General features: G+C 37.3%; 1 protein-coding gene across 1 annotated transcript; it reads left to right on the top strand.

Annotated features, from left to right (window-relative positions):
* Nucleotides 1–1,463: 1,463 nt before the first annotated feature.
* LOC129250399 (putative nuclease HARBI1) lies at nt 1,464–4,180 on the top strand. The gene is made up of 2 exons (XM_054890023.1): nt 1,464–3,685; nt 3,758–4,180. Exons 1-2 carry the CDS (start codon nt 3,443–3,445, stop codon nt 4,178–4,180), a joined length of 666 nt encoding a protein of 221 aa, XP_054745998.1. The 5' UTR covers nt 1,464–3,442.
* The last annotated feature ends 21,189 nt before the right edge of the window (nt 4,181–25,369 follow it).

Below are 25,369 nucleotides of genomic sequence, written 5' to 3'. Positions count from 1 at the left end.
GAGGGACATTTTTGCTTCTGCACGTTCATGAAACACATGTGGTTTATATACCCCCTGACGCACATATGGCTCAGGACGTGTCAGTGCTTATCAGGCGCACGTTTCCTGAACCATATGTGGCTCAGCGGACAGGGAACGTGTTAATTATGTGGGATTTACTAATATAGAACGTGAAAATAGCGTTTTATTTCGCTGTAAAACTAATAATTAAAAAAAACGGATGTAGGCTATTTCTACCTGAAACACATATGGTCCATGAGCGTAGAGGGACATTTTTGCTTCTGCACGTTCATGAAACACATGTGGTTTATATACCCCCTGACGCACATATGGCTCAGGAACGTATCAGTGCTTATCAGGCGCACGTTTCCTGAACCATATGTGGCTCAGCAGACAGGGAACGTGTTAATTATGTGGGAATTACTAATATAGAACATGAAAATAGCGTTTTATTTCGCTGTAAAATTGTATGTGCATATAATTACATGGAATTCAGTACATACATAGATACATATGTACATACGTCCGAAATGAAATAATGCGAGCGATTCGTAAATACATACATACATACATACGTCACCATACGATGTAATTCAACATTAATGAGGTGTGGTGAGATTATCGCTTAACGCCTGTTGCTTCATTCGGTTGACAGCGAACAAACACACAAACAGCTTTTTTTGGAAAAAGAGCTGCTTTTGTTTAAACAATTTTGGTTAAATAACAAATATATCATTTTTTTTTTTGATGCAGAACGAAAGTAAATATTTCAAAGTTAAAGTCTAAGAAAGTTTCATTTTAATTGGTTGATTCGTCTATGATTTATGGCCGTGAAAACAAAAAAATTATGTTTTTTTGCCACATTTTGACCGATTGCCACGCCCCCTTTATATATTTCTTCACATTATATAGATATAAACCTTCCTCTTCAATCAATCTATCTTTGAAAAAAAAAAACCGCATCAAAATCCGTTGCGTAGTTTTAAAGATTTAAGCGATTACGTCGACATAGGGACAGAAAAAGCGACTTTGTTTTATAATATGTAGTGATGTATATACATACATATATTGATATACATACATACCATATATATTCATCAATACACCAATATGCTCTTTGAATTCTTGTCTAAAATTAATTTCGACTCGAAAAATTAGTAAACATTTTCATCAAATTTACTAAAACGCACACAACAAAATGTGAGGTCGTTTTATAATGTATTTTGTTTGAATTCTTCTTTTAAAATTAAAGCAGCAAACATTAAAGTTACTTTGATTTTAAATGTTGGATTTTAAATCTTTATTTGGTTGTATTTGATTTCATACAGAAACCAAAAACTGAGCAGAGCCAATGTACTTGTACATAATTCACTGTAATCAGCTCTGCTAAGAAGTTCCCCTCTGTCGAGTTGAGTGAGGCACAGTGGTCGAAAAGTCCAAAAAACGCACCAAAACCACTAAACGTGTATAAAAATTAATGAAATATACTTACCTGAAGGTTTTCGGTGTCGCTGAATTCGAAAATGATGTTGATTTTTCAAAATTCAAAATGGCGGCCACAAGATGGCGGCCAACTGGCATAAAAATATCGTGTTTCGAGTCGAAATCAACTGATACTTACATTTTCGAGGTCGCTGAACTCGAAAATGTTGTTAATTTTTCTAAATTCAAAATGGCAGCTACAGAATGGCAAATTAATTTTGTATATACTATAAGTTTAAGGTGAGCTCCTAAAATAATGTAAATAACACGTAAAGAAAATGATAAATGTTTTATTGATAAACATGTTTTGTTCACAAAATGCTACATCACACTCTAATCGTCGTTATCGCTTTGGGTCTCGTTATCGCTATCAGTATCATGGTTCTCGCTTCTCTCATAACTCAACAATACAAGCGCTTCCGAAGATAATGTATTTTCTTTTTTCGGCTTTAACTTCTTCAAACTAGAAATATGGGGATCAGAACATACCAGAAGCCAATGGAATATGTCTTTCATTGTACTTTTTCTAGAACATTTCCCGCGAAAAGTGCTCCCTGTAACTCCTAATGTCTTTATTTCGGGCTTCTTGTGCCTCTTCTGATAACTGTCCGATAGGCAAAATAGCGGACTGGATAATTTTTGCGCCATGGATAAGAATATTCAGTTACATATAAATTGGCTGTTTCTGTGCAATAGCTCTCAAATAACGGTACATTTACATTAAAACCGCTGGATAAAACTTGTAAAATAACGTAAAATCGGTCGAATAATTCTTTCTTCAAGCCAAGAATTCTGCAGGATACTTCGAAGTTTTCAAAGAAACGTCTCGCGGTATTCCCCATACCAGGTTTCGGACGGTCAACTAACACATTCAATTCAACTTTGAACGCTTCTTGAATTTCAGATTTACGCTTTTTTAGAGCTTCCTTTACGTCCGCACCACGAGAATACCATTTCTGAATTTCTTTTTTGTAGCCTATGTGCAAAAGGCACTCAAAAAATCGTATCCAGCAATGCAATGTTGACAACCCGTATTCTAATTTAGAGTCGTCAACATATGCCGGATTCACACTGCACCCCGCGCCAGCCATGCTCGGGAAACGGCACGCGCGTGCTCACACGAAAATCGTTCATAAAGGCAAATCCACAAGAATCCGCAGTTGATTGAATCGCTATTTTATTGTAGACACTTTTCCGATCCCGAAACTGTAAGGCTCTAAGCTCAACTCGGTTCAACTAATGAACTGATTTTTCACTCAATATTGAAATTTTTATTAAACAAAAGAGAAATAAAACCCTTTCGTTGGACGTCTCTGACAGGCATCAATATCAAAATTATCATTCCAAGTTAGTATATAAATACTCCACTTAGCATCGCGTTGAAAATCCATCAGGCCTGGATATTCTCGGAATAGTTGTACTCTTTTTATAAACCAAAACTTTCGGATACACGCTCGAGGCAATACTGCAGCGTCACGCCCATTCATCGGAACGCTCAAGGTCGAGCGGCTGCCTGTTCAAAACAAAACGGGAACATCTATCCTCTAAAACATCTCGACAGTAACGCACTCTAAACACAATGAAGTCAATTGTATCCCGATCGGTGACAAAAATATTTCGAGGTTTTGGTTCGTTTTTTGGAATTTTCGACCACAGTGCGAGGTGGAAAAGTCTTCGCGGTCAGACTTCATTTTTGACAATTCACACTATTCGTAGCTCGTGAGACTTCTCTATACTTTAACGTTCTCTGCTGGATATTTAAATAAAAATATATAGGTATGCATTACAACATATTACTTTCAGTTTGTTTCAGTACTATATTTTCTGGCAAATGGCTCCTACCAAAGCCTTATAGGAAACTGCCACTTCTCGGCAATGAGTCTACCAAGCGTGTCGAGATGTATTGAGCAAATTTACAAAATGGTAGTGAAACACAAACACTTTGAAATTAGTGTTCCCAATGCGGTGGAGAATTACAAAGCATAAAGAGGGGGTAAGTTTCCAACATGGTACAAAATATCCATTTGCACCATTTCAACGGCTAAAAATTTGCAGTTTTTATAACAAATTCGGAATAAAAGGCGTCATAGGTGTTATTGAATGCACACATGTTGCAACACTTTCCCCGCAATCTTTAATCGCTGCAGTAGTGCCCCATGAGTATATGAATCGCAAGCGATACTACAGCATTAATGTTGAAGCCGTGAGTTTATAAAAAATAAATCCTGGTTTATCAACACTTTGCAATGTTTTTAACTAATAACCTCACTCCTAGATTTGCCACGACGAACTCATTTTTCAAAATGTCCATGCACGATTCCCAGGATTATGTCATGACTCCGGTATATGGACAACCTCGCCGGTGGGAATCAAACTCATCAGGGAACACATTTTGGGAGCATATAAATGGCTTTTAGGCGATTCTGGTTATCCTTTGGAGCCATGGCTTCTTACGCAAATAGCAACACCTACTTCCGCTAGCGAAAAGATGTTCAATAAAACACATATAAAAGCAAAGAACACAATTGAGCGTGCCTCTGTATCCAAAGAGCGCGTTCTCAGATATCCGCACAAAAATGCTACAGCTATCATCTATACATGCGCAATGTTCCACAATATGCTGCAAAAACGTGGCATATTCACTGATGAGGCCATGCTACCAGAAGACCCATCGAATGATGAAAATAGAGAACCATAAAGTCAAGAATATTATTCTGATGGCAGAAGGGCGCGGCTTTAAAACTTTTGTAAAAAATAAAATTTTAAACCTTTATATAAACATCAAAAACTTTTTTATTTATAAGACACATATAGTCACTTAACACTATTTACAACCGATATTCAATGGCAGCGGTATGTTGGGTTTTAACAGTAAACTTTAGAACTAAATTATACCAAACAAGTACAGTAGATTCTCTTTTTATGCGGTATATACGTTCCGCAAGAAACAGCATAAAAAAAAACAGCATAAAAAAAGCTACCAGTTCTATAGAAAAACTATAGATACGTTTCAAAAGTGCTAAGAACCGCATAAATCTGAAATAATGTAATAAAACCGCATAAAAAAAGGGTACTAGTCCCATATTATAACTATAGATACGTTCCATAGACCGCATGAATCTGAATTAATTAAATAAAATCGCATAAACAAAAAATGTATTTTTGAAAATTATATCTTTATTTAAGAAACGTCATCGAAAAATAAATTTACATCGTCAGAAATAGAATCAGACAATACCCGCATGTTGCGTATTCGTTTAGGATTTGGCGTAAAATCACTTCCGACACTTGAGGAAATGTACACGTCTGATCTGGATGGTGATGCAGGCGGTTCCATACTTGTAGGGTTAGCATTTTTGATATAATCTGTGATGAGTTTTTGCATAGCTGGTTTAGAATCTTGTTTATATGTACAATTCCCGATAGGTCGACATGCATTTTTAATTAAAAAAAAACCGCACTATTTTAAAACCGCATAAAAAAAAAACAGCATAAAAACAGAATCTACTTCGCTTTTGAGGAAATACAAATCGCAGTCTTCAAGTCAATCCATATACATATAAAGGGAAACTTTTTAGCTATTATCTTTTTAAACAGGTTGTTTAAACAGCTGACGCACGTTTCGTGTTTTGTTTGACTGTCAAACATCTTCAGTTTGATCTATAATTTAACCATGAATCGTCTTACAAACGAACAACGCTTGCAAATCATTGAATTTTATTATAAAAATGCGTGTTCTGTTAAGAAAGCTTAAGATCCACTTTTTTATCGAAAAATTGTGTTCAGCAACGAAGCTAATTTTTGGATCAATGGGTACGTAAATAAGCAGAAGTGTCGATTTTGGAGTGAAGATCAGCCAGAAGAACTGCAAGAGCTACCAATGTATCCAGAAAAGGTCACAGTTTGGTGCGGTTTATGGGCTGGAGGTATCATTGGACCGTACTTCTTCAAAGATGCTGCGAATCGTAACGTAACTGTGAATGGTGAGCGCTACCGTGAAATGATATCCAACTTTTTTCCCCCAAAATGCAAGAGCTTGACTTGCATGACATGTGGTTTCAGCAAGACGGTGCCACATGCCACACAGCACGTGTAAAAATGGACTTGTTGAGAGGCGAGTTCGGTGAACATTTTATTTCACGATCGGGGCCGGTCAATTGGCCACCCAGATCTTGCGATATAACGCCTTTAGATTATTTTTTGTGGCGCTATGTTAAAGCTCATGTCTATTCAGACAAGCCTGCTTCAATTAACGCATTGGAAGACAACATTAAAGCATTTATATGTGAGATACCCGCCGAAACATTGGAAAGAGTATGCCAAAATTGGATTAAGCGGATGGACCATTTGAAGCGCAGTCGCGGTCAACATTTGCATGAAATAATCTTCAAACATTAAATTATATGGACTGTACTATCGATTTAAATAAAAATGTCATGCATTTTTCTGATTTTTACGTGTGTTTTTTTGAAAAATTTTCCTATAGCTGTTATAAAATCACCCTTTATAAGGATGTACATACTTAAAAAAAAAAAATAACTAGTGTAATCTCCATTGATATATCAATATATACATATATACATAATCTATAGTATATGTGTATGAACAGGTAAAATAAGTACTTATGAACGTAACTTTATCAATCTTTATTGACAACAGCTCGCAATAATCCTAGGAATGCATTGGCCACGTTGTTCATGGAGTCACAAAAATGTTCCATACAGTTAAGACTTCGCTCTTTTTCTCTCTTCCTCATTCCTTTCGTTCATAGATTTAATCATGTTTTTGTTTAACTCCTCCGAATCTATTTTGCGGCGACGTGAAGGTCGTGGACTGTTAATTGATTCGTCGGTTGATTCCACAGAAGGAGTCACGGTGTCATAGGTAATTACTATTTCGCTCTGAAAAATAAAAAAAGCAGTTAAGTTTCCAGTCTATTGTAAACTATTTCAACAAGTACTCAAAGCTTGAGCACAATGATTTCAGCATCAAAACGTATAAACACTGTAGTGTAATAAACAACAGCCGTAGCCGAATGGGTTGGTGCGTGATAACCATTCGGAATTCACAGAGAGAACGTTGGTTCGAATCTCGGTGAAACCAAAATTAATAAAAACATTTTTCTAATAACGGTCGCTCCTCGGCAGGCAATGGCAAACCTCCGAGTGTATTTCTGCCATGAAAAAGCTCCTCATAAAAATATCTGCCATTCGGAGTCGGCTTGAAACTGTAGGTCCCTCTATTTGTGGAACACAAATAGGAGGAGGAGCTCGGCCAAACACCCAAAAAGGGTGTACGCGCCAATTATATCTATATACATATATAAAAATTAATGCCATTTTTCGTTGAGGCTTTATAACTCAAGAACGGGCACACCTATCCAAACCAAATTTTTAGGCTTTGTTTGGAATACTCAGTAGATGGTTTGTATTTTAAAATTTTAAGAATCGGATACCAGGGTCTCGAGAAATAGGCCAAAACGTGAACCCGGGTAACCCTAGGATATGTTTGTACAATATGGGTAGAAAATGGAAGCTGTTGATGATTTCTATAGTATAGAGTATTTTTCATACCGTTCCGTGACTAGGGTCTCGAGATATAATCCAAAACGTAGACCCGGGTAACCCTAGGATGTGTTTGTGCAATATGGGTACCAAATGGAAGCTGCTGATGATTCTATAGTTTAGAGTATTTTTGATGCCGTTCCGTGGGTAGGGTCTCGAGATATCGGCCAAAATGTGGACCCCGATAACTTAAGGATGTGTTCGTACAATATGGGTAGCAAATGGGAGCTGTTGATGATTGCTATAGTATAGAGTATTTTTAATGCCCCTCCGTAACTAGGGTCTCGAGATATAGACCAAAACGTGGACCTGGATAACCCTAGGATGTGTTTGAACCACATGAGTATCCATTGTAAGTTGTTGATAAATGCTAATGAAAAGAGGACTTTTCTTTTCGCTGGGTAACTAAGGACTCCAGATATAGACCAATTGGGAACTCGCCTTCAGGTTAAGACATTGCATTCTTATGTATTACAACCAGTTAAAATGGTATATTCAATCACATAACAATATATTCTTTTTACCTGAAGGCGAGTTCCCAATTGCAAAATCAGAAACAGAGAATCGGCCGTTGGAATGTATCAAACAACTTTTTTATTGTACTTACCTTTCTATGGTACTTCCACTCATTTCGGTGTAAGAATAAGCACAAAGTATTTTTATTTGAGAATGGCACATTTTGTTCGAGCTTACATTTTGTGTGAAGAGATATGTGCACGTAGACAAAAATGTTAATCAGCATGTTAAAAACAAATCAAAACAAACCTCATTACTTATTTCCTTCATGGTAAATGTTTCAAAAATTTCACCACACATATGTTACATTTTTTTTTTATTTAACTCGTACCTACTTGAAAAGTTGAAAAGCGCTCAATGTATGGTGAAATTATTTTTAAAAACACACCAAAAACCCATTTGTTTGGTCAGATTCATCCCACTTAGCCAACGGATTATACGTTTTCATATTAAAATTCATACATCAATAATAGTTTAATCATTTACTAAACGGGTTGTTACCTACTTAGCTACGCTCTTTCGCTCTCACAATTTATAAACTTTCGTCTTAACTAACATACTTATTATTCCCACCTACAAACTTACTTGCATTATATTTATATCAACATGTAGGTATGTATGTAGCAGGCAGATCGACAAACAAAAGACATCGAACTATATTACGGTGCAAAGTAGGCTTTGAAAAGACATCGAACTATATTACGGTGCATTTATTTTGCATAGAGAAATACATGAATATTTTGTATAGATAGGTATATAGAGCTTTGAGTCTTAGCATTAAGAAAATTCAAATTAGGAGAATATACTATATATACTAGTATGACATTGGAGTGTAAACATCGCTGGAGCGTTTTCTTTGGCCCCATACGTTCAATAGTGTCCGAAATTACCGCGGTGCAAAATTATTAGTTATTATAGTGTTTTTTTTTTTAATAATTATTGAAGTTTGTGTGAATTTGTGAAAAGAAGAAATATAGCGCAAAGCGAATTTCCGAGCAAACAACGGTAAGTTTTGAACTGTTGAAGTGAATTACACGAATGCATGTGTTTCCTTATTTGAAAAAACATATGGTGTACCACTATTAATGTAGGCTTTTTTTTTATTTAATTTATTCTTTTTTAATTGAAAGAAAAATGCCACGACCCACACGAGGAAATATAGGTCGACGAACGCGTCATGTAAGATGACTCCAGATGAACGAGCACAAGCTAATGCGTGAACGTAATGCACGAAATAGATCTGTTGTACCTGAAATTATGCGTGCTGCTTTTAATTACGGCAGTCAGATTAATTACAGTATGTACGGATATATTGGAATAATGGACGTAATATGTCCACATTGTGATGCTGCTAAATTTCCAGGTGAAACGCCCGGCATGTGTTGTGCTAATGGCAAATTGAGATTGCCACCATTAGAAACTCCACCCGAACCATTGTCTTCATTAATTTTTGGGACTTCTGAAAATTCGAAGCACTTTTTGAGTCATATTCAACAATACATTTCGGCATTTCAAATGACTTCTTTTGGTGCTACTAACATTATTAGAGATAATTTTATGCCGACGTTTAAGGTAAATACTTAAACAGGATTGTCCCAATCAATCTGAATCATAAAAGTATTCTATAGTTTTAAAAATTATTATGCAACATATACCTAAAATTGCATACATGTTGCAGATTCAGGGCCAAATTTGTCATCAAGCTGGTTCGTTATTGCCATACCCCGACGCTGATTATCAATTTTTGCAAATTTATTTTATTGGTGATGAAAATCGTGAATTGGATCAACGTTGTGCAATTGCTTTGAATACAAGGCGAGAAATTATTTGTGAGCTACAAAGGTTTTTCCATCAACATAACGCATTAGTTCAATTGTTCAAAATTGCTCTCGATCGTATGCCATCTGATAATCATAAAATCGTAGTAAGGGCTGATAGAACACCTTTTTGAGAGCATGAAAGGCGATTCAATGCACCGACAATTGATGAGGTTGCAATTGTAATTCGTGGTGATCAGTTTCAATCGCGTGATATTATACTTCATCGTAGAAATGAGCAATTGCAACGTGTTTCGGAACTTTCTTAAGTCACATTTTCCACTTATTTTCAGGTCTACATATACAGAAAAAAGTTAGTGCCATGAATTTTTATTCTTATCGATTGATGGTTCGTCCACAAGAACAAAATTATATCTTGAGATGTCGTAAACTATATCATCAGTACATCGTTGATATGTATGCCAAAATAGAAACAGAACGTCTTAATTTTATTCGTTTCAACCAAGCAAAATTAAGATCTGAACAATATATTCATTTGCAAGATGCGATAGCGAATGATGCTAATATAATATTAAAGACATCGGATGTTTAACTATATTGCCATCTTCGTATATTGGTAGCCCACGGAATATGAACGAATATGTACAAGACGCAATGTGTTATGTACGAAAATACGGTCGACCGGATCTGTTCATTACATTTACATGTAATCCGCAGTGGGATGACATCAAAAACAATTTATTTGCAGGACAGTAGACAACCGATCGTCATGACATTACTGCGCGTGTTTTTCGGCAAGAATGTAAAGCACTTATGGATTTAAATGTGAAATTATATGTATTTGGCGAGGTGCGTTGTCATATGTACCCCATCGAATGGCAGAAAAGGGGATTGCCGCACGCACATATACTAATTTGGCTGGTACATAAAATAACTCCGGATCAAATCGATAGCCTTATATCAGCTGAAATTCCTAACCACACTGCTCATCCTGAGTTATTTCAAGTTGTCGTTAAAAACATGATACATGGACCGTGCGGGTAACTAAATGGGAATTCACCATGTATGATTGATGAAAAGTGTTCGAAACGATACCCAAGGCAATTTACTTCAGACACAATAACGGGCAATGACGGATATCCGTTGTATCGACGTAGATCACCTAATGATAATGGCAAAACGGCAATCATTAGAATGCATAACCAGGAAGTTGAAGTTGATAATCGTTGGGTGGTTCCGTATTGTCCATTATTATCGAAAATATTCAACGCTCATATAAATGTGGAATATTGTAATTCTGTCAAATCCATTAAATATATTTGCAAGTATGTAAATAAAGGGAGCGATATGGCTATTTTCGGTGTTGCTGGTGATAATAGAAATGATGAAATTACTCAGTATCAAATGGGTCGCTATATTAGTAGCAATGAAGCTGTCTGGAGGATTGCGGTTGTTCACTTGGCTGTGCATCTTGAGAATGGCCAATGTGTTTATTTTAATGTAGCAAATTTGTTGGAAAGAACAGCGCAGCCCCCAACAACTAATTACGTTAAAGGTTTTTTCAAATTATGTGAAACTGATACATTTGCGATAACTTTGTTATATTCTGAAGTGCCACAGTATTACACATGGAATGTGTATACATCCAAACATGTGTGTACATCCAAACAATGTTGAGTGTTTTTATTTGAGATTGTTATTAGTTAACGTCAGGGCCGTAGAGAGCATATCCGGGCCCCGGGGGAAAATTGCAAATGCGGGCCCTTTCCAATGATGTCTAATTCATATAAATACGTATAATCTCGAGTCCGGGCCCCTCTGAATGGCCCACAATCATTTTAAGAATTGAGAACAGTCAACTGTCATTTGTGTGAAAGATACCGTGAAGCATGCCAACTTTTGCATTTGTTGGAGGATGATGCACATTGGGATTCAACACTTCATGATGCATCTATTTCGGCTCATCCTCTACAAATACGAATGCTGTTTGCCGTTATATTATCAACAGGTATGCCATCAAATCTACTTGAATTATGGAACAAATATAAACATAATATTGCAGAAGATATTTTAATTCGTATGCGTTATCATGCAAGAAATCCTGATTTGTTGATAACTTTGGAAATGTACAACGAAGCTTTGATAATAATTGAAGATATGTGTCTACGGATTGCAATATGACCGCACCAAATCGTGACATGCATAATCTGTTTGATCGTGAATTGCAACGTGAGCAGGAATTAAATTCTAAGGATTTGCGTTTATTTGTACAATCGAATATAACCAAAATGAATATTCAGCAAAAACATGTATATGACAGAATCATGCAAGCCATTTCCAATAATGCAGGTGGGTTATATTTCTTGGATGCACCTGGTGATACAGGCAAAACGTTCGTTATATCACTGATTTTAGCCACTATTCCATCGGAACAGAAAGTTGCATTGGCCCTTGCATCTTCGGGAATTGCTGCTACATTATTAGAAGGTGGTCGAACAGCGCACTCTGCATTGAAATTGCCATTGAATGTACAGGTGATTGAAACTCCAACTTGCAATATTTCAAGAAATTCTGCTATGGCAAAAGTTCTGCGATTAACGCCAATTATTTTATGGGATGAGTGTACAATGGCGAATAAAAAATTACTAGAAGCATTTAATCGAACAATGCAAGATTTACGTGGTAACCAACAACTTTTTGGTGGTGCTTTGATATTACTGTCAGGGGATTTTCGACAAACATTGCCTGTCATTCCTCGGTCAACTCCTGCTGATGAAATAAATGCCTGTTTGAAGTCATCAGTTCTTTGGAGATATGTACAAAAATTTACACTGAACATTAATATGCGTATTCACCTACAAAATGATCCAGCTGCCCATGAGTTTTCAAAACAATTGTTACATATTGGTGATGGCAAAATAAAAATCGACAGAACCAACGGATTGATTACTGTACCGAACAATTTTTGTACGATTACGAAATCGATACGATGAATTGATTGAATGTGTTTTTCCAAATATTCTTCAGAATTACAGAAATCATGATTGGTTGAGAGAACGCGCCATTTTAGCACCGAAGAACATTCATATAAATGCCATTAATTTTCAAATTCAAGCAAAACTACCAGGTGTAGTCACGACATATAAATCAATTGACAGTGCTATGAATCAAGATGAGGCAATGAATTATCGAACTGAATTTTTAAATTCATTAGAACCGGCTGGTATGCCACCGCATTGCTTGAATCTGAAAGTAGGTTCTTTGATTATATAAGGTTGTCAAAAAAGTCTTGCGGTATTTTTATTGAATTTTCAATTGTTCATAAAATTGGTTATAATAATGCGATTTACGTCAAATATGCGCCGTTTGGTTCGATGACGAGTTCCCAACGAGACTCCAACTTCATAATACCCCTCTTATAGAAGCTCGCTTCCCTATTGTCAAAAAACTCGGAGATCCAATTTTCACAGGACTCTCTTGTGGACAACTTCCGACTACCAAGCTCGTTCGCCATGGGCAGAAATAGGTGGTAATCACTTGGTGCGAGATCCGGACTATACGGTGGATGCAAAAGAACCTCCCATCCGAGCTCCCGGAGCTTCTGGCGCGTCACCAAAGATGTGTGTGGCCTGGCGTTGTCTTGATGGAAGACAATTCGGCCTCTGTTGATCAAAGATGGCTTCTTCTGCATGAGTGCTGCATTCAAGTGGCCCAGTTGTTGGCAGTAAAGGTCCGAATTGAGCGTTTGGTCATAGGGGAGCAGCTCATAGTGGATGATTCCCTGCCAATCCCACCAAACACACAGAAGAACCTTCCTGGCCGTCAATCCAGGCTTGGCCACCGTCTGGGCAGCTTCACCGCTTTTCGACCACGACCGTTTGCGATTCAAGTTGTCGTAAGTGACCCACTTTTCATCGCCAGTCACCATCCGCTTAAAAAACGGGTCGATTGTGCTGCGATTCAGAAGCGATTCGCTTGCATCCATACGGCCAAAAATGTTTTTTTGCGTCAAGTCGTGTGGCACCCATACATCGAGCTTCTTTTTGAATCCAAGCTTCTTCAAATGGTTTATAACGGTTTGATGACTCATGCCCAGCTCTTGGCCGATGCTACGGCTGCTACTATGCCGGTCTCTTTCGATCAGTTCAGCGATTTTATCGCAATTTTCGACGACAGGCCTTCCGGACCGTGGCGCATCTTCGATCACCTCTGCACCAGAACGAAAACGTTGAAACCATCGTTGTGCGGTGGAAATGGAAACTGTATCGGGTCCATAAACTGCACAAATTTTATTGGCAGCATGAGATGCATTTTTGCCTTTATCGTACTGTAAAATATGCCGTATTTTCTCTTTATTTTGCTCCATGTTTGCGACGCTATAACTCACGAACGACTAAAAGCAAACAACAATTAATCAAACACGTGTTAGCACGTGAAAAGAGCTTTCCAAAAAGCTCTAGCGTGAACCGATGCGACGAATACAACTAGAACTACGCGCTTGCAAAGACAAGCTTGCGGAAATACTGCAAGACTTTTTTGACAACCTTATATTATTGCGAAATATTAATCCACCAAAACTGTGTAATGGCACCAGATTGGCAGTGAAAAATGTATTGTCAAATTTGATTGAAGCTACGATCATAACTGGTAAATCAAAATGAGAAGTTTGTTTAATACCGCGTATCCCTATGCTTCCAACTGATATGCCATTTGAATTCAAACGATCACAATATCCTGTGCGTTTATCATTTGCGATGTTCATCAACAAAGCACAAGGGCAAACACTTAACGTTTGTGGTGTGAATTTGGAGGAATCATGTTTTTCACATAGCCAACTTTATGTTGCCTGTTCCAGAGTCGGTACCCCCAGCCGTTTGTTTATTCATGCTCAAAATGGAAAAACAGAAAATATTGTTTATCCAAATGTTTTGGATTAAGTTTTAAAATAGCTAGCAAATAATTAAATATATATTTTTTTTTATAAATGAGTTTGATTTAATATTTCACTTTATACGTAGCGAAGCACGTACCGGGCCGCTAGTATACATATATATATAATAAACAAAATGAGTTCAATACGTGACATTTATTTTTTCGTCGCATATTTGACAAAAAATTCAAAAATTTTGTAAATACAGAGCCAATAGAAAATTAGATTTGTATGTATTTCATTTTTGTTTTTTTAATTTTTAATATTTTTCGTTTGTCAAATGTGCGCAACGTCAAATATTGAACACCTTCTTTATTACACTATGCACTGAATCAAGTTTTTTAACAGCAAAGTTCTTTTTTTAAATTGCGTTTCATTCGTACTGATATGAATCAAATGCTGGTATACTTCACTAGCTAATACATTTATGTATTCAAGCTATGTGGAAAAGTGCAGAATATGGAAGTTTCGCCAACTTTGGATACTGAAAAATTTTAAATTTTTAATTTAAATCAAAAAGTTGTTATATAGTTAGCGCATGCTATTATTAATGTGCAAATTTTTTCAATTTAAAAGTCCATTTTATGACCTTTTACCATTGAAATGAACACGAATATATTATATATATATATGTGTACACATGTCTATTTACCTCGTCCCCAATATTTGGAATATCTGGCATTCCGTCGACCACGACTGACTCGAGCGTTTCCAAAGCGAGATTCTCCATCTCTGTCAAATCCTTTTGCTACCGGGGACCTCCACTTGTCACTAGTCGATCAGCCTTTGACTTCGTAGCTTTGTGTCGAATTTGGTTTTTTCAATGGCTTAGCTACTGTAAAATAAATATTATATTAAACAATTTGTTTGGCATATTAAAAACATACATCTTTCCATTTAGCCGCTGATCGTTTCGGGTCTTTAAGAGCATTAAGCTGCTCTGCAATCTCCTTCCACAGCTCCTCAATTATTTTTGGGCACGTTGGATCGTTTTGTGGAGCTTGATCTCCGGATGGCTCCTAACAAAAACATGATAGCAATATAATTGCTCCTTGCTTGTTCGGTTTGTTTTGCACTGTATATCTGTAAAAAATTAATATATCGCACTTGTTACGTTAAAGCGTAACAACTCAAAATCTGAACATTTTCAGTAGAGACGAAAAACTGTTTCCGTAAATATTAATAATATAAGTATTACAAGGGAAAAAATATGTAATTGCACGAAAATATCATTAAAAACAATATAACGGTTGTTTCATTCTTATTTGTTTAGTAGTTGCGCTAAAATAACAAATTTTTGAGTGGTTACTCTTTTCCTTTTCTTTTTGAGTTGTTACGCTTTAACGTAACAAGTGCGATATATTTTAAAATAAATCAGGAAATTTCTTTTATATTACAACTTACCCAACTCGTTCATTTCAACGGAATGTATATAGAGATGCAATTCAACATTTATGGATTATGAATTTTGTTTGTATCAATTGAATTGTTGATAAACCGATTCAGGTAAAAGGTTCATAAAACAGAAATTAAAAGCGCTATTTTGTTTAAGCTTAGTAATATTCATACTCTTTATGTTTTTTCTGAAGAATTTCGCTTGAAAAATGAGTTTAAAAAATTCCATTGTGTATGGAATCGATAAGTGAATTTGTACTGAACTTTTTGCGTATCTGTAGTCGATACGTGTCATCAGCTGACTGTCTCTTTTTATTTTCACCATGATATTTGGTAAAATTCTTGTGACTTTCCCTTACTGAATAGCAAAATCGTCTCAAGTCACAAAAATAGTGACTCATTCATAATCTCAATTTTAGTGATTTGAGATGAGATTGGTTTATAGAATTCGGGCATTCTTCTTCTTAATTGGCGCGATAACCGTTTACGCGATTTTGGCCGAGTTTAACAACGCGCGCCAGTCGTTTCTTTCTCGTGCTAACCGGCGCCAATTGGACACACCAAGTGAAGCCAAGTCCTTCGCCACCTGATCTTTCCAACGCAGAGGAGGCCTTCCTCTTCCTCTGCTACCACCAGCTGGTACCGCATCGAATACTGTCAAAGCCGGAGCGTTTGTATCCATTCGGACGACATGACCCAGCCAACGTAGCCACTGGATCTTTATTGGCTGCGCCATGTCTATGTCGTCGTAAAGCTCATACAGCTCATCGCCTTATCGCCTGCAATATTCACCGTTGCCAACGTGCAAAGGTCCAAAAATCTTACGCAGAATCTTTCTCTCAAACACTCCAAGCGTCACTTTATCGGATGTTGTCATCGTCCAAACTTCTGCGCCATATGTTAGGAAGAGCATGATGAGAGTCTTGTAGAGTGTTAGTTTTGTTCGTCGAGAGAGGACTTTACTACTCATTTGCCTACTTAGTCCAAAGTAGCACTTGTTAGCAAGAAAGATTCTACGTTGGATTTCAAGTCTGACATTGTTATCGGTGTTAGTGCTGGTTCCTAACTATACGAAGTCCTTTAAAACCTCAAAATTATAGTTTTCAACAGTGACGTGGGTGCCGATACGCGACTGTTTGTTTGATGACAGGAGGTACTTCGTTTTGTCTTCGTTCACCACCAGTCCCATTCGCTTTGCCTCTTTATCCAGTTTAGAGAAGGCAGAACTAACAGCGCAGTTGTTAAGGCCGATGATGTCGATATCATCGGCATACGCCAACAATTGTACGCTCTTATAAAAAATTGTGCTTGAGCGATTAAGTCCATTCAGCTATCCTTGAATGTTTACGGGGTGTTCGGAAGCTACCCAGAGGATACTTGGGCTAATCCCGGGAGTTGTGAGCTGCTTGAACCATGCAGAAGAATCGTCCTCCCAAGTGACTGGCGATCAGTAACTTTCCCCACTTGCGTGGACTTCTACATATGGAACCACCCGGGCATTGGTCTTGCCATAAATTCTGTGGCAAGTTTTACAATACGAGAACGAAGTCATAGAAAAGTTACGTTATTTTATACTCAGTTTCGTGGCAAATTTCACTTTTTTACAATGGAGTGGGGAGCTAAGGAAAATCGCATTGCAGCGATTGCATTACAAAAGTGCAAGTGAGATTTACGAATTGCTGAATAAAACTTCATATTTCGAGACTGTTTGTTTACCGCATGATCAATCGTTTTTCCTAGACGTCTGAAGTGACAGACAGAAAAAGAAGTGTTCGTACTCGCGTAGTTCGTACTTGTTCGTACCAGTGCAGCTATAAAAGCCATTTGAGAAAGAATTCCCAAAAAATCTTTTAGAAATCAGAAAATCATGTCGAGGGAAATCAATGTAACGACCAAATTCATGTAAAGACTAATTAGAGACGATATCCACATGAAAGATGGAAGCAGCTTCTTCGGTGGCACATGGACAACGACCATGAAAATATTGTTTTAACAGAAGAGAAAATGTTCACTGCTGGAGAAGTTTTTAATAAGCAAAATGACAAAATCTATCCTAAAACTTCTAAAGACCCAAAAAATGTTGTTTTAAGGGTTCAACGTAGCCACCGTCCAGCCTCCGTATTGGTTTGGTGGGGAATGTCTTGTAAAGGTGTTACCTTTTTTCATTTCTGCGAAAGAGGGGTTAAGACCGTGGCAAAAGTGTCCTGGTACACACTGATGTCTCAGAAGTCGAGATGAAGTAGTTGAACAGTACGCTCTTCAATGGAGACAGTTAAATCTTCCAGCAATATTCCCCTCGAGCCCATAAGGCAAAAACCCCTCAGCGGTGGCTAAAACACATGTTCCTGGGTTTATATACGCAGAAGATCGTCCGTCTGGAAGTCCAGATCTGAATCTATTGGACTACAGTTTGTGGTCAGAATTGGAGAACATAGTTGGAGTAGCGACATCAATATCGTTTGAAGGCTTGTGTAAAAGCAAATGGTGACCATTTCGAATGAAAATTAAAAGTGTGTTTTTATATTTACATGATAAAATAAAACTAACTTCATTAAAAAAGTATTATAATTTCATATCTATAATGGACTTATCTTGTAACAGAACCTATGGCAGGACTAAGTAGTTACGGAGTTGGTGAGTTTGTTACAGAATTGCGTTCTGGAAAACTAAAATTTAATTTGAGAGTTGGTGTTCTTACCTGTTGGCAATAATAATTGATGTACCCACATCTACGACTCACAATAAGGGTTAAATGCATAGCGACACATACAATATTTTACGATATTGAATATTATAAGGTTGTCAAAAAAGTCTTGCGGTATTTTTATTGAATTTTCAATTGTTCATAAAATTGGTTATAATAATGCGATTTACGTCAAATATGCGCCGTTTGGTTCGATGACGAGTTCCCAACGAGATGCCAACTTCAATGCCCCTCTTATAGAAGCTCGCTTCCCTATTGTCAAAAAACTCGGAGAGCCAATTTTCACAGGACTCTCTTGTGGACAACTTCCGACTACCAAGCTCGTTCGTCATGGACAGAAATAGGTGGTAATCACTTGGTGCGAGATCCGGACTATACGGTGTATGCAAAAGAACCGCCCATCCGAGCTCCCGGAGCTTCTGGCGCGTCACCAAAGATGTGTGTGTGTGTGGCCTGGCGTTGTCCTGATGGAAGACAATTCGGCCTCTGTTGATCAAAGATGGCCTCTTCTGCATGAGTGCTGCATTCAAGCGGTGCAGTTGTTAGCAGTACAGATCCGAATTGAGCGTTTGGCCATAGGGGAGCAGCTCATAGTGGATGATTCCCTGCCAATCCCACCAAACACACAGAAGAACCTTCCTGGCCGTCAATCCAGGCTTGGCCACCGTCTGGGAAGCTTCACCGCTTTTCGACCACGACTGTTTGCGCTTCACGTTGTCGTAAGTGACCCACTTTTCATCGCCAGTCACCATCCGCTTCAAAAACGGGTCGATTTTGTTGCGATTCAGAAGCGATTCGCATGCATCCATACGGGCAAAAATGTTTTTTTGCGTCAAGTCGTGTGGCACCCATACATCGAGCTTCTTTTTGAATCCAAGCTTCTTCAAATGGTTTATAACGGTTTGATGACTCATGCCCAGCTCTTGGCCGATGCTACGGCTGCTACTATGCCGGTCTCTTTCGATCAATTCAGCGATTTTATCGCAATTTTCGACGACAGGCCTTCCGGACCGTGGCACATCTTCGATCACCTCTGCACCAGAACGAAAACGTTGAAATCATCGTTGTGTGGTGGAAATGGAAACTGTATCGGGTCCATAAACTGCACAAATTTTATTGGCAGCATGAGATGCATTTTTGCCTTTATCGTAGTAGAACTGTAAAATATGCCGTATTTTCTCTTTATTTTGCTCCATGTTTGCGACGCTATAACTCACGAACGACTTAAAGCAAACAACAACTAATCAAACACGTGTTAGCACGTGAAAAGAGCTTTCCAAAAAGCTCTAGCGTGAACCGATGCGATGAATACAACTAGAACTACGCGCTTGCAAAGACAAGCTTGCGGAAATACCGCAAGACTTTTTTGACAACCTTATATTATGCGTTGGTCGCATTCAATAATGACATCACTATTACGGCCCTGTTACTTTTTTGATGGCCTGTTGCTGATACTCAGCTGAATAGCTACCGCAATATTGCGGAGGTCGAACGTGTTGCTTGGAAATATGGATAGTTATATTTAGATCTAATCGGTTAATTTGCACTTAATTTTGCGCTAAACAGAATAAATGAACAATATTAAACTTCAAACTAGTATATATTAAATAAAAGCTTACCATTTCTCCTCTATTTGAACTCCGCAGTCAAAATTATATACTGTACTTGATTAGCTAATGATGACCATCATTTTACTGATACTCGTAGAACACGTGACGTTGTCATTGTTCCACATATTATGTGACAGAACATAATGATTACGCCACCCTTCTCTTGCAAATAGTTGTTTCATTTCTAAACAGAAATTTTCAGGCGCAATAAAACTAGAATGGCTTTATTTCCGTTTTCAGCTGGAATTACTCAGACGTACACCTCAAATTACAGGAGAAGCTCTACCTAATCGTATTAAAGACCGTATCTATTATTATAAATATTATTAGCTCGAGTTATTCTGTATAATCAATTGAGCAGTTCACACGTTGTTATAAAGTTCTAAGTTGTAAATCGATATCCAACAAGAATAAAAAACTTGTAAAGAGAAAGAATAATGTAAATAGTTGATCGATTAGTACACTCCTTGTTTCCCAAATTGTTTTTTTTTTCTTGCAAAAACTGGAAGGTTTTTCGGATAATAAGTGGTAATTTTATCAAATACAACATGAACGGGATATTTCTTTACATATTTCTTATTATGATTATTCAATAATAGGAAAATTATTGTAATACAAAAATAGAAACTCTTGTGTTTTCGTCGAACTGAATAATTACAGCGGTATTGCAATACTGTTACTTTTTTGATGGCCTGTCGCTGATATCTAAATGATCAACTGCCGCAATAGCGCAGAAGTTATTTCGCATCGCAAGTGTTCTTTGGAAATATTTCATTTCAATTGAATTTAATTTGTGCCAAAAATAATACGTAAAAAAAAAATAAATAATTGGCGCGTACACTTCTGTTAGGTGTTTGGCCGAGCTCCTCCTCCTATTTGTGGTGTGCGTCTTGATGTTGTTCCACAAATGGAGGGACCTACAGTTTCAAGCCGACTCCGAACGGCAGATATTTTTATGAGGAGCTTTTTCATGGCAGAAATACACTCGGAGGTTTGCCATTGCCTGCCGAGGGGCGACCGCTATTAGAAAAATGTTTTTATTAATTTTGCTTTCACCGAGATTCGAACCAACGACCTCTAAGTGAATTCCGAATGGTGATCACGCACCAACCCATTCGGCTACGGCGGCCGCCGTACATACACAATATTAAACTTCAAATTAGTATTAATTAACACTATTTCTACCACGATTCTGTGTATACCTACTATGTACAACCAAAAGGTGTCTTTTTGTCATCTGTATGCAAATAACTGCGGAAATAATTATTTAATATATACCTATACAAACAGATATTTTGTATTATCATTACAAAATAAATTTATATTGCGAAATTATAACTCAATAAACTTCCAATTTTTGTATATTAAATTTAATCGTCTCCAACTTGCGTTCAATATATTATATTATAGTTTTTACTTCTTCTTCAGTGTTCGACGACTTATTTTCATATTCGCTATAGACGTCATAGTTAAATTCAGACAAATCATCTTTCAGATTGAGTGTCTTCATACATCCGCTAATTTTTGAAATTCCAGACATCCTTGGCATTAGATATAAATTAGATTAAATAAACTAACCAAAGTTATGGACACTTCTATTTACACACCTGAAATTATAATATACAGTGATCACACAATTTATTCGAACACCCTGCGTAATACGTAAACAGTTTAACCCTAGAACACACACCCAGAAAATACCACGTAAACACACACCCGGGACACGTTTGTACCCGGGACATCATTTTGCGGTTTTTTTAATGCTTATTCAACCGATTTCTATGATTTTTTTTCATTCGAATATTCCTACTGGTTCCAGCGATATGGGCAAATAAAGTCAGGACATGCAACAGTGGATTTTTGTTTTTGTTGTTGTCCTGATAAATGCAAAACAAAATAATATAATTTATAATAATATACTTGTAGAGTAACAACGAATACACATTCTGGTTTTTATTTCATTGAAATATTCTACCTGGTTCAAAAGATATGTGCAAAAAGGTCGCGCAAGGTATGGGTACGTAGGTAGCAAATACACTGGTATAACTGGTTTTTGTATTTTATATGCAGCTGCAAGGGTTGTTTTCACACGAGGTGTTGTTATAAATGCTGCCTGTTGATATTTTCATTATTGTTTTGGTGCTCAAAAGTGTAAGAAGTGAAAATATAAGTGAAAATAAATATAACTGAAACTATAAATAACTGGATACGAAATGACTTCAAGAAGAAACGAATATTTATCAAGTGCAGCATATAGAAGGTAAAAAATGTAAAATAAGCAACAATGTAAACATATACTATTTTTTTTTATTATGCAGGCTAACTGAGGAACAGCGAGAATCATATATACAATCTTTATTTGATGAAATTTGTGACGATCACGCTCCCTATGACTTTGACTCAGAAGATGAAGAAGAAATGCAATTCAATGACATTGAAATTGCTGATGACGATGCTGAAGTTTCGCAAAGTGCCGCAGAAGTATTACCTGATTATGCGGACTATAAGGATGATGAAGAAGAAGAAGTAGAAGAAAATAATGAATTATGGTACTGAGTGGATGAAAGAACCAAATGTAAGTCGTCAGGTACTCAGAAAAAAAAAATTTATAAAAGAACGTTCTGGACCAGCTAGATGCACTGAAATGATGTCAATAGAGCAAACATTCAAATGTTTCATGAACGTTGAAATGGTTGATATAATTATGCGCCACACAAATAAGTTAGCAAAAGAAACTTATAATGCTTACAACAATGCGCATCCAAACACAACTCCTAAGTCATGGACGCCTGTGTCAATAAAAGAGCTGTATGCATTTTTTGGCATACTTATTATGACTGGTGCGCACCATAGCAATGGAGAACATGTTCGGGATTTATGGAGCGTCAAAAACTATCCTTTATATCGCGCCACAATGGGAGTCAACCGTGTCTGTTCGATATTGCGGTTCCTAAGATTTGACGATAAAAACACTCGTGCAACACGCTTACTAACTGATAAAGCAGCACCGATCAGTGAGCTTGACGATTGATGAACAATTATTTCCTTACCGTGGACGCACACGGTGTACGCAGTACATACCGTCAAAACCTGCTAAATATGGTGTCAAGGTTTGGTGGATTTGTGATGCCACAAATGCATATCCACTGCATGGACAAATATATACTGGCCAAGCAGAAACTGGTAGGGAAACGAACCAAGGCGAACGAGTGGTGAAGGATTTGTCTGCCAAATACCAAGGAAGTGGCCGACACATTACAGTGGACAATTTTTTTACGACCTTGCCAGTTGCAGAACTGCTTCTCACCTGGAAACTCACGATCGTTGGAACTTTGCGCAAAAACAAATCATATATTCCTCAAGAAATGAAGCAGAACAAAAACAGGACAATTGGTTCAACGACATTTGGCTGCAAAAATAATGTGACAATGTGCTCTTATGTTCCCAAAAAAAATTAAGCAGTAATTTTGCTTTCGACCATGCATAATGATGCTGAAATAGCTGACAGTGGGAAACCTGAAATAATTGAATATTATAATCGTACCAAAGGTGGTGTTGATCGAATGGACCAAATGTTTGCGGAATATCCAACACAAAGACAAACAAAACGATGGCCACTAGCGATGTTCTTCAACATGTTGGACATTACAGCTCTTGCAGCCTACATTGTCTACGATTTGAATAATCCTATGTTGCCTTGGAGAACAAACAACAAGCGTAAGCAGATCATGCGCAGCTTGGCTGAAGCATTGTGTATGCCCATTATTGAAGCCAGAGCCATAAATCGTCAAGTGACGCGAAATTTTTCGACTAAAATTGCTATTGAAGCATATTTCAACCGACCGCTGGAATCAATGGTGTCAACAGCAGCATCCACATCTGCCGCAGCGCGCACGCCAAAACCTGTGTCCGGATCTTGCTATTTATGTTACGCACAAGAGGAAAAACGCCGTAGAAAAACCAGAGAGCTGTGCGCCAAATGTAAGAAGCCAATGTGTCTTGAACATTCGGTCACATCAACAAATTACTCTATTTGGCATGATTTTCCTTAGATATAATATAAATGCATTTTTATAATTTTTATAATAAAAGTCAATAATATAATGTGTGAAATGAATATTTTTAATTTTAAAAAAATAATATAAAAAATGTTTTTTTTTTATTATTATGAGGATTTTTACTATTGGGGTACAAACGTATCCCAGGTGTGTGTTTACGTATATAATGTGTTTGGAAGGCTGTAGCTCCTGAACCAATGGTCCAATCTGGTTCAAATTTTGAATTTGAACTCAAAACTAAATAATCTTCCTAGATCCGAAGTTAGCGGTAAAGAGGTATAGCGGTTCAAAAGTTACAACACTTCAAAGTTGAAGTGGATACATTTGTACCCGGATGTGTGTTCTAGGGTTAAGCTATGCGCAAAATATTTGCTGTGACAATATATTTTTTTTGGGTCACTGTAAGAATATTATTAGTAAAAGAGGTGTCGCTGCTGGTGATTTGAAAGTGTAAAGAGTGGTTTCGACGCTTCCAAAGTGGCAATTTCGACGTGAGTGATAAGGATCGCGAAGGGGCACCGAAAAAAATGGAACAACTACAACAATTATTGGATGACGACGCAATTCGAACCCTTGACGATATGTCTAAAGAATTGGATGTTGACCGATCAGCTGTTGGTAAACGTATGCACGCAATGGGAATGGTCCAAAAAGCAGGTAACTGGGTGCCACATCAATTGAAGGGGAGGGATATCGAGAGACATTTGGTGACGTGTGAGATGCTCCTTGAACGGCAGAAAGGTTTTTCTGCATTGCATCGTCACTGGCGATGAAAACTGGATCTATTATGATAACCCTAAGCATCGAAAAATTTAGGACCTGCCAGGTGAACCAGGTCCGTCGATAGCGAAAAAAAAAATGTGTGCTTCAAAGGTTATGTTGAGCAGCTGGTAGGATCAGAAGAGTGTCATATTTGATATTGCACCTTCGGATTACCATCTGTTCCGATCAATGCAGTCAGCCCGCTCTCCAATGGTTCACTTCTTACGAGATCATCGCAAACTAGCTCAGTGAATGGACTAAGTCAAAAGAACTCCAATTTTTCGTCAGAGGAATCCGTATGCTGCCTGAAAGATGGAGTAAAGTTGTAGCTTCTAATATCACTTACTTAACATAATATCATGTGTTACTTAATTGTTTAAATCTGTGGTCATAAGCAATAATCGCCTAAGTCGACTTAAGAAAGAAATGAATTATGTATACTAGCATATTCAACTAATAAAACTGTATATTTACGCGAAGTTCCTATCACTCTAACTATTTTTTTAGTGTAAATATTAATAAAAACATATTAGCCTAACTCGCAACGAAGCGCTATTGCATTTACTATAT

The sequence above is a fragment of the Anastrepha obliqua genome, chromosome 6 (assembly GCF_027943255.1).
Source record: "Anastrepha obliqua isolate idAnaObli1 chromosome 6, idAnaObli1_1.0, whole genome shotgun sequence".
In the NCBI taxonomy this organism is placed as follows: domain Eukaryota; kingdom Metazoa; phylum Arthropoda; class Insecta; order Diptera; family Tephritidae; genus Anastrepha; species Anastrepha obliqua.
Note: the sequence above shows the minus strand (reverse complement) of the source record. Positions and strands in the feature narration are given on the sequence as shown.

What these genes read in the sequence shown, in the direction of transcription:
- LOC129250399 (XM_054890023.1), top strand. Translation starts at nt 3,443, where the DNA reads ATGCGGTGGAGAATTACAAAGCATAAAGAGGGGGTAAGTTTCCAACAT. An exon ending in ACAGCATTAATGTTGAAGCC is followed by an intron (nt 3,686 to 3,757) that starts GTGAGTTTATAA and finishes CCTCACTCCTAG; the next exon opens with ATTTGCCACGACGAACTCAT.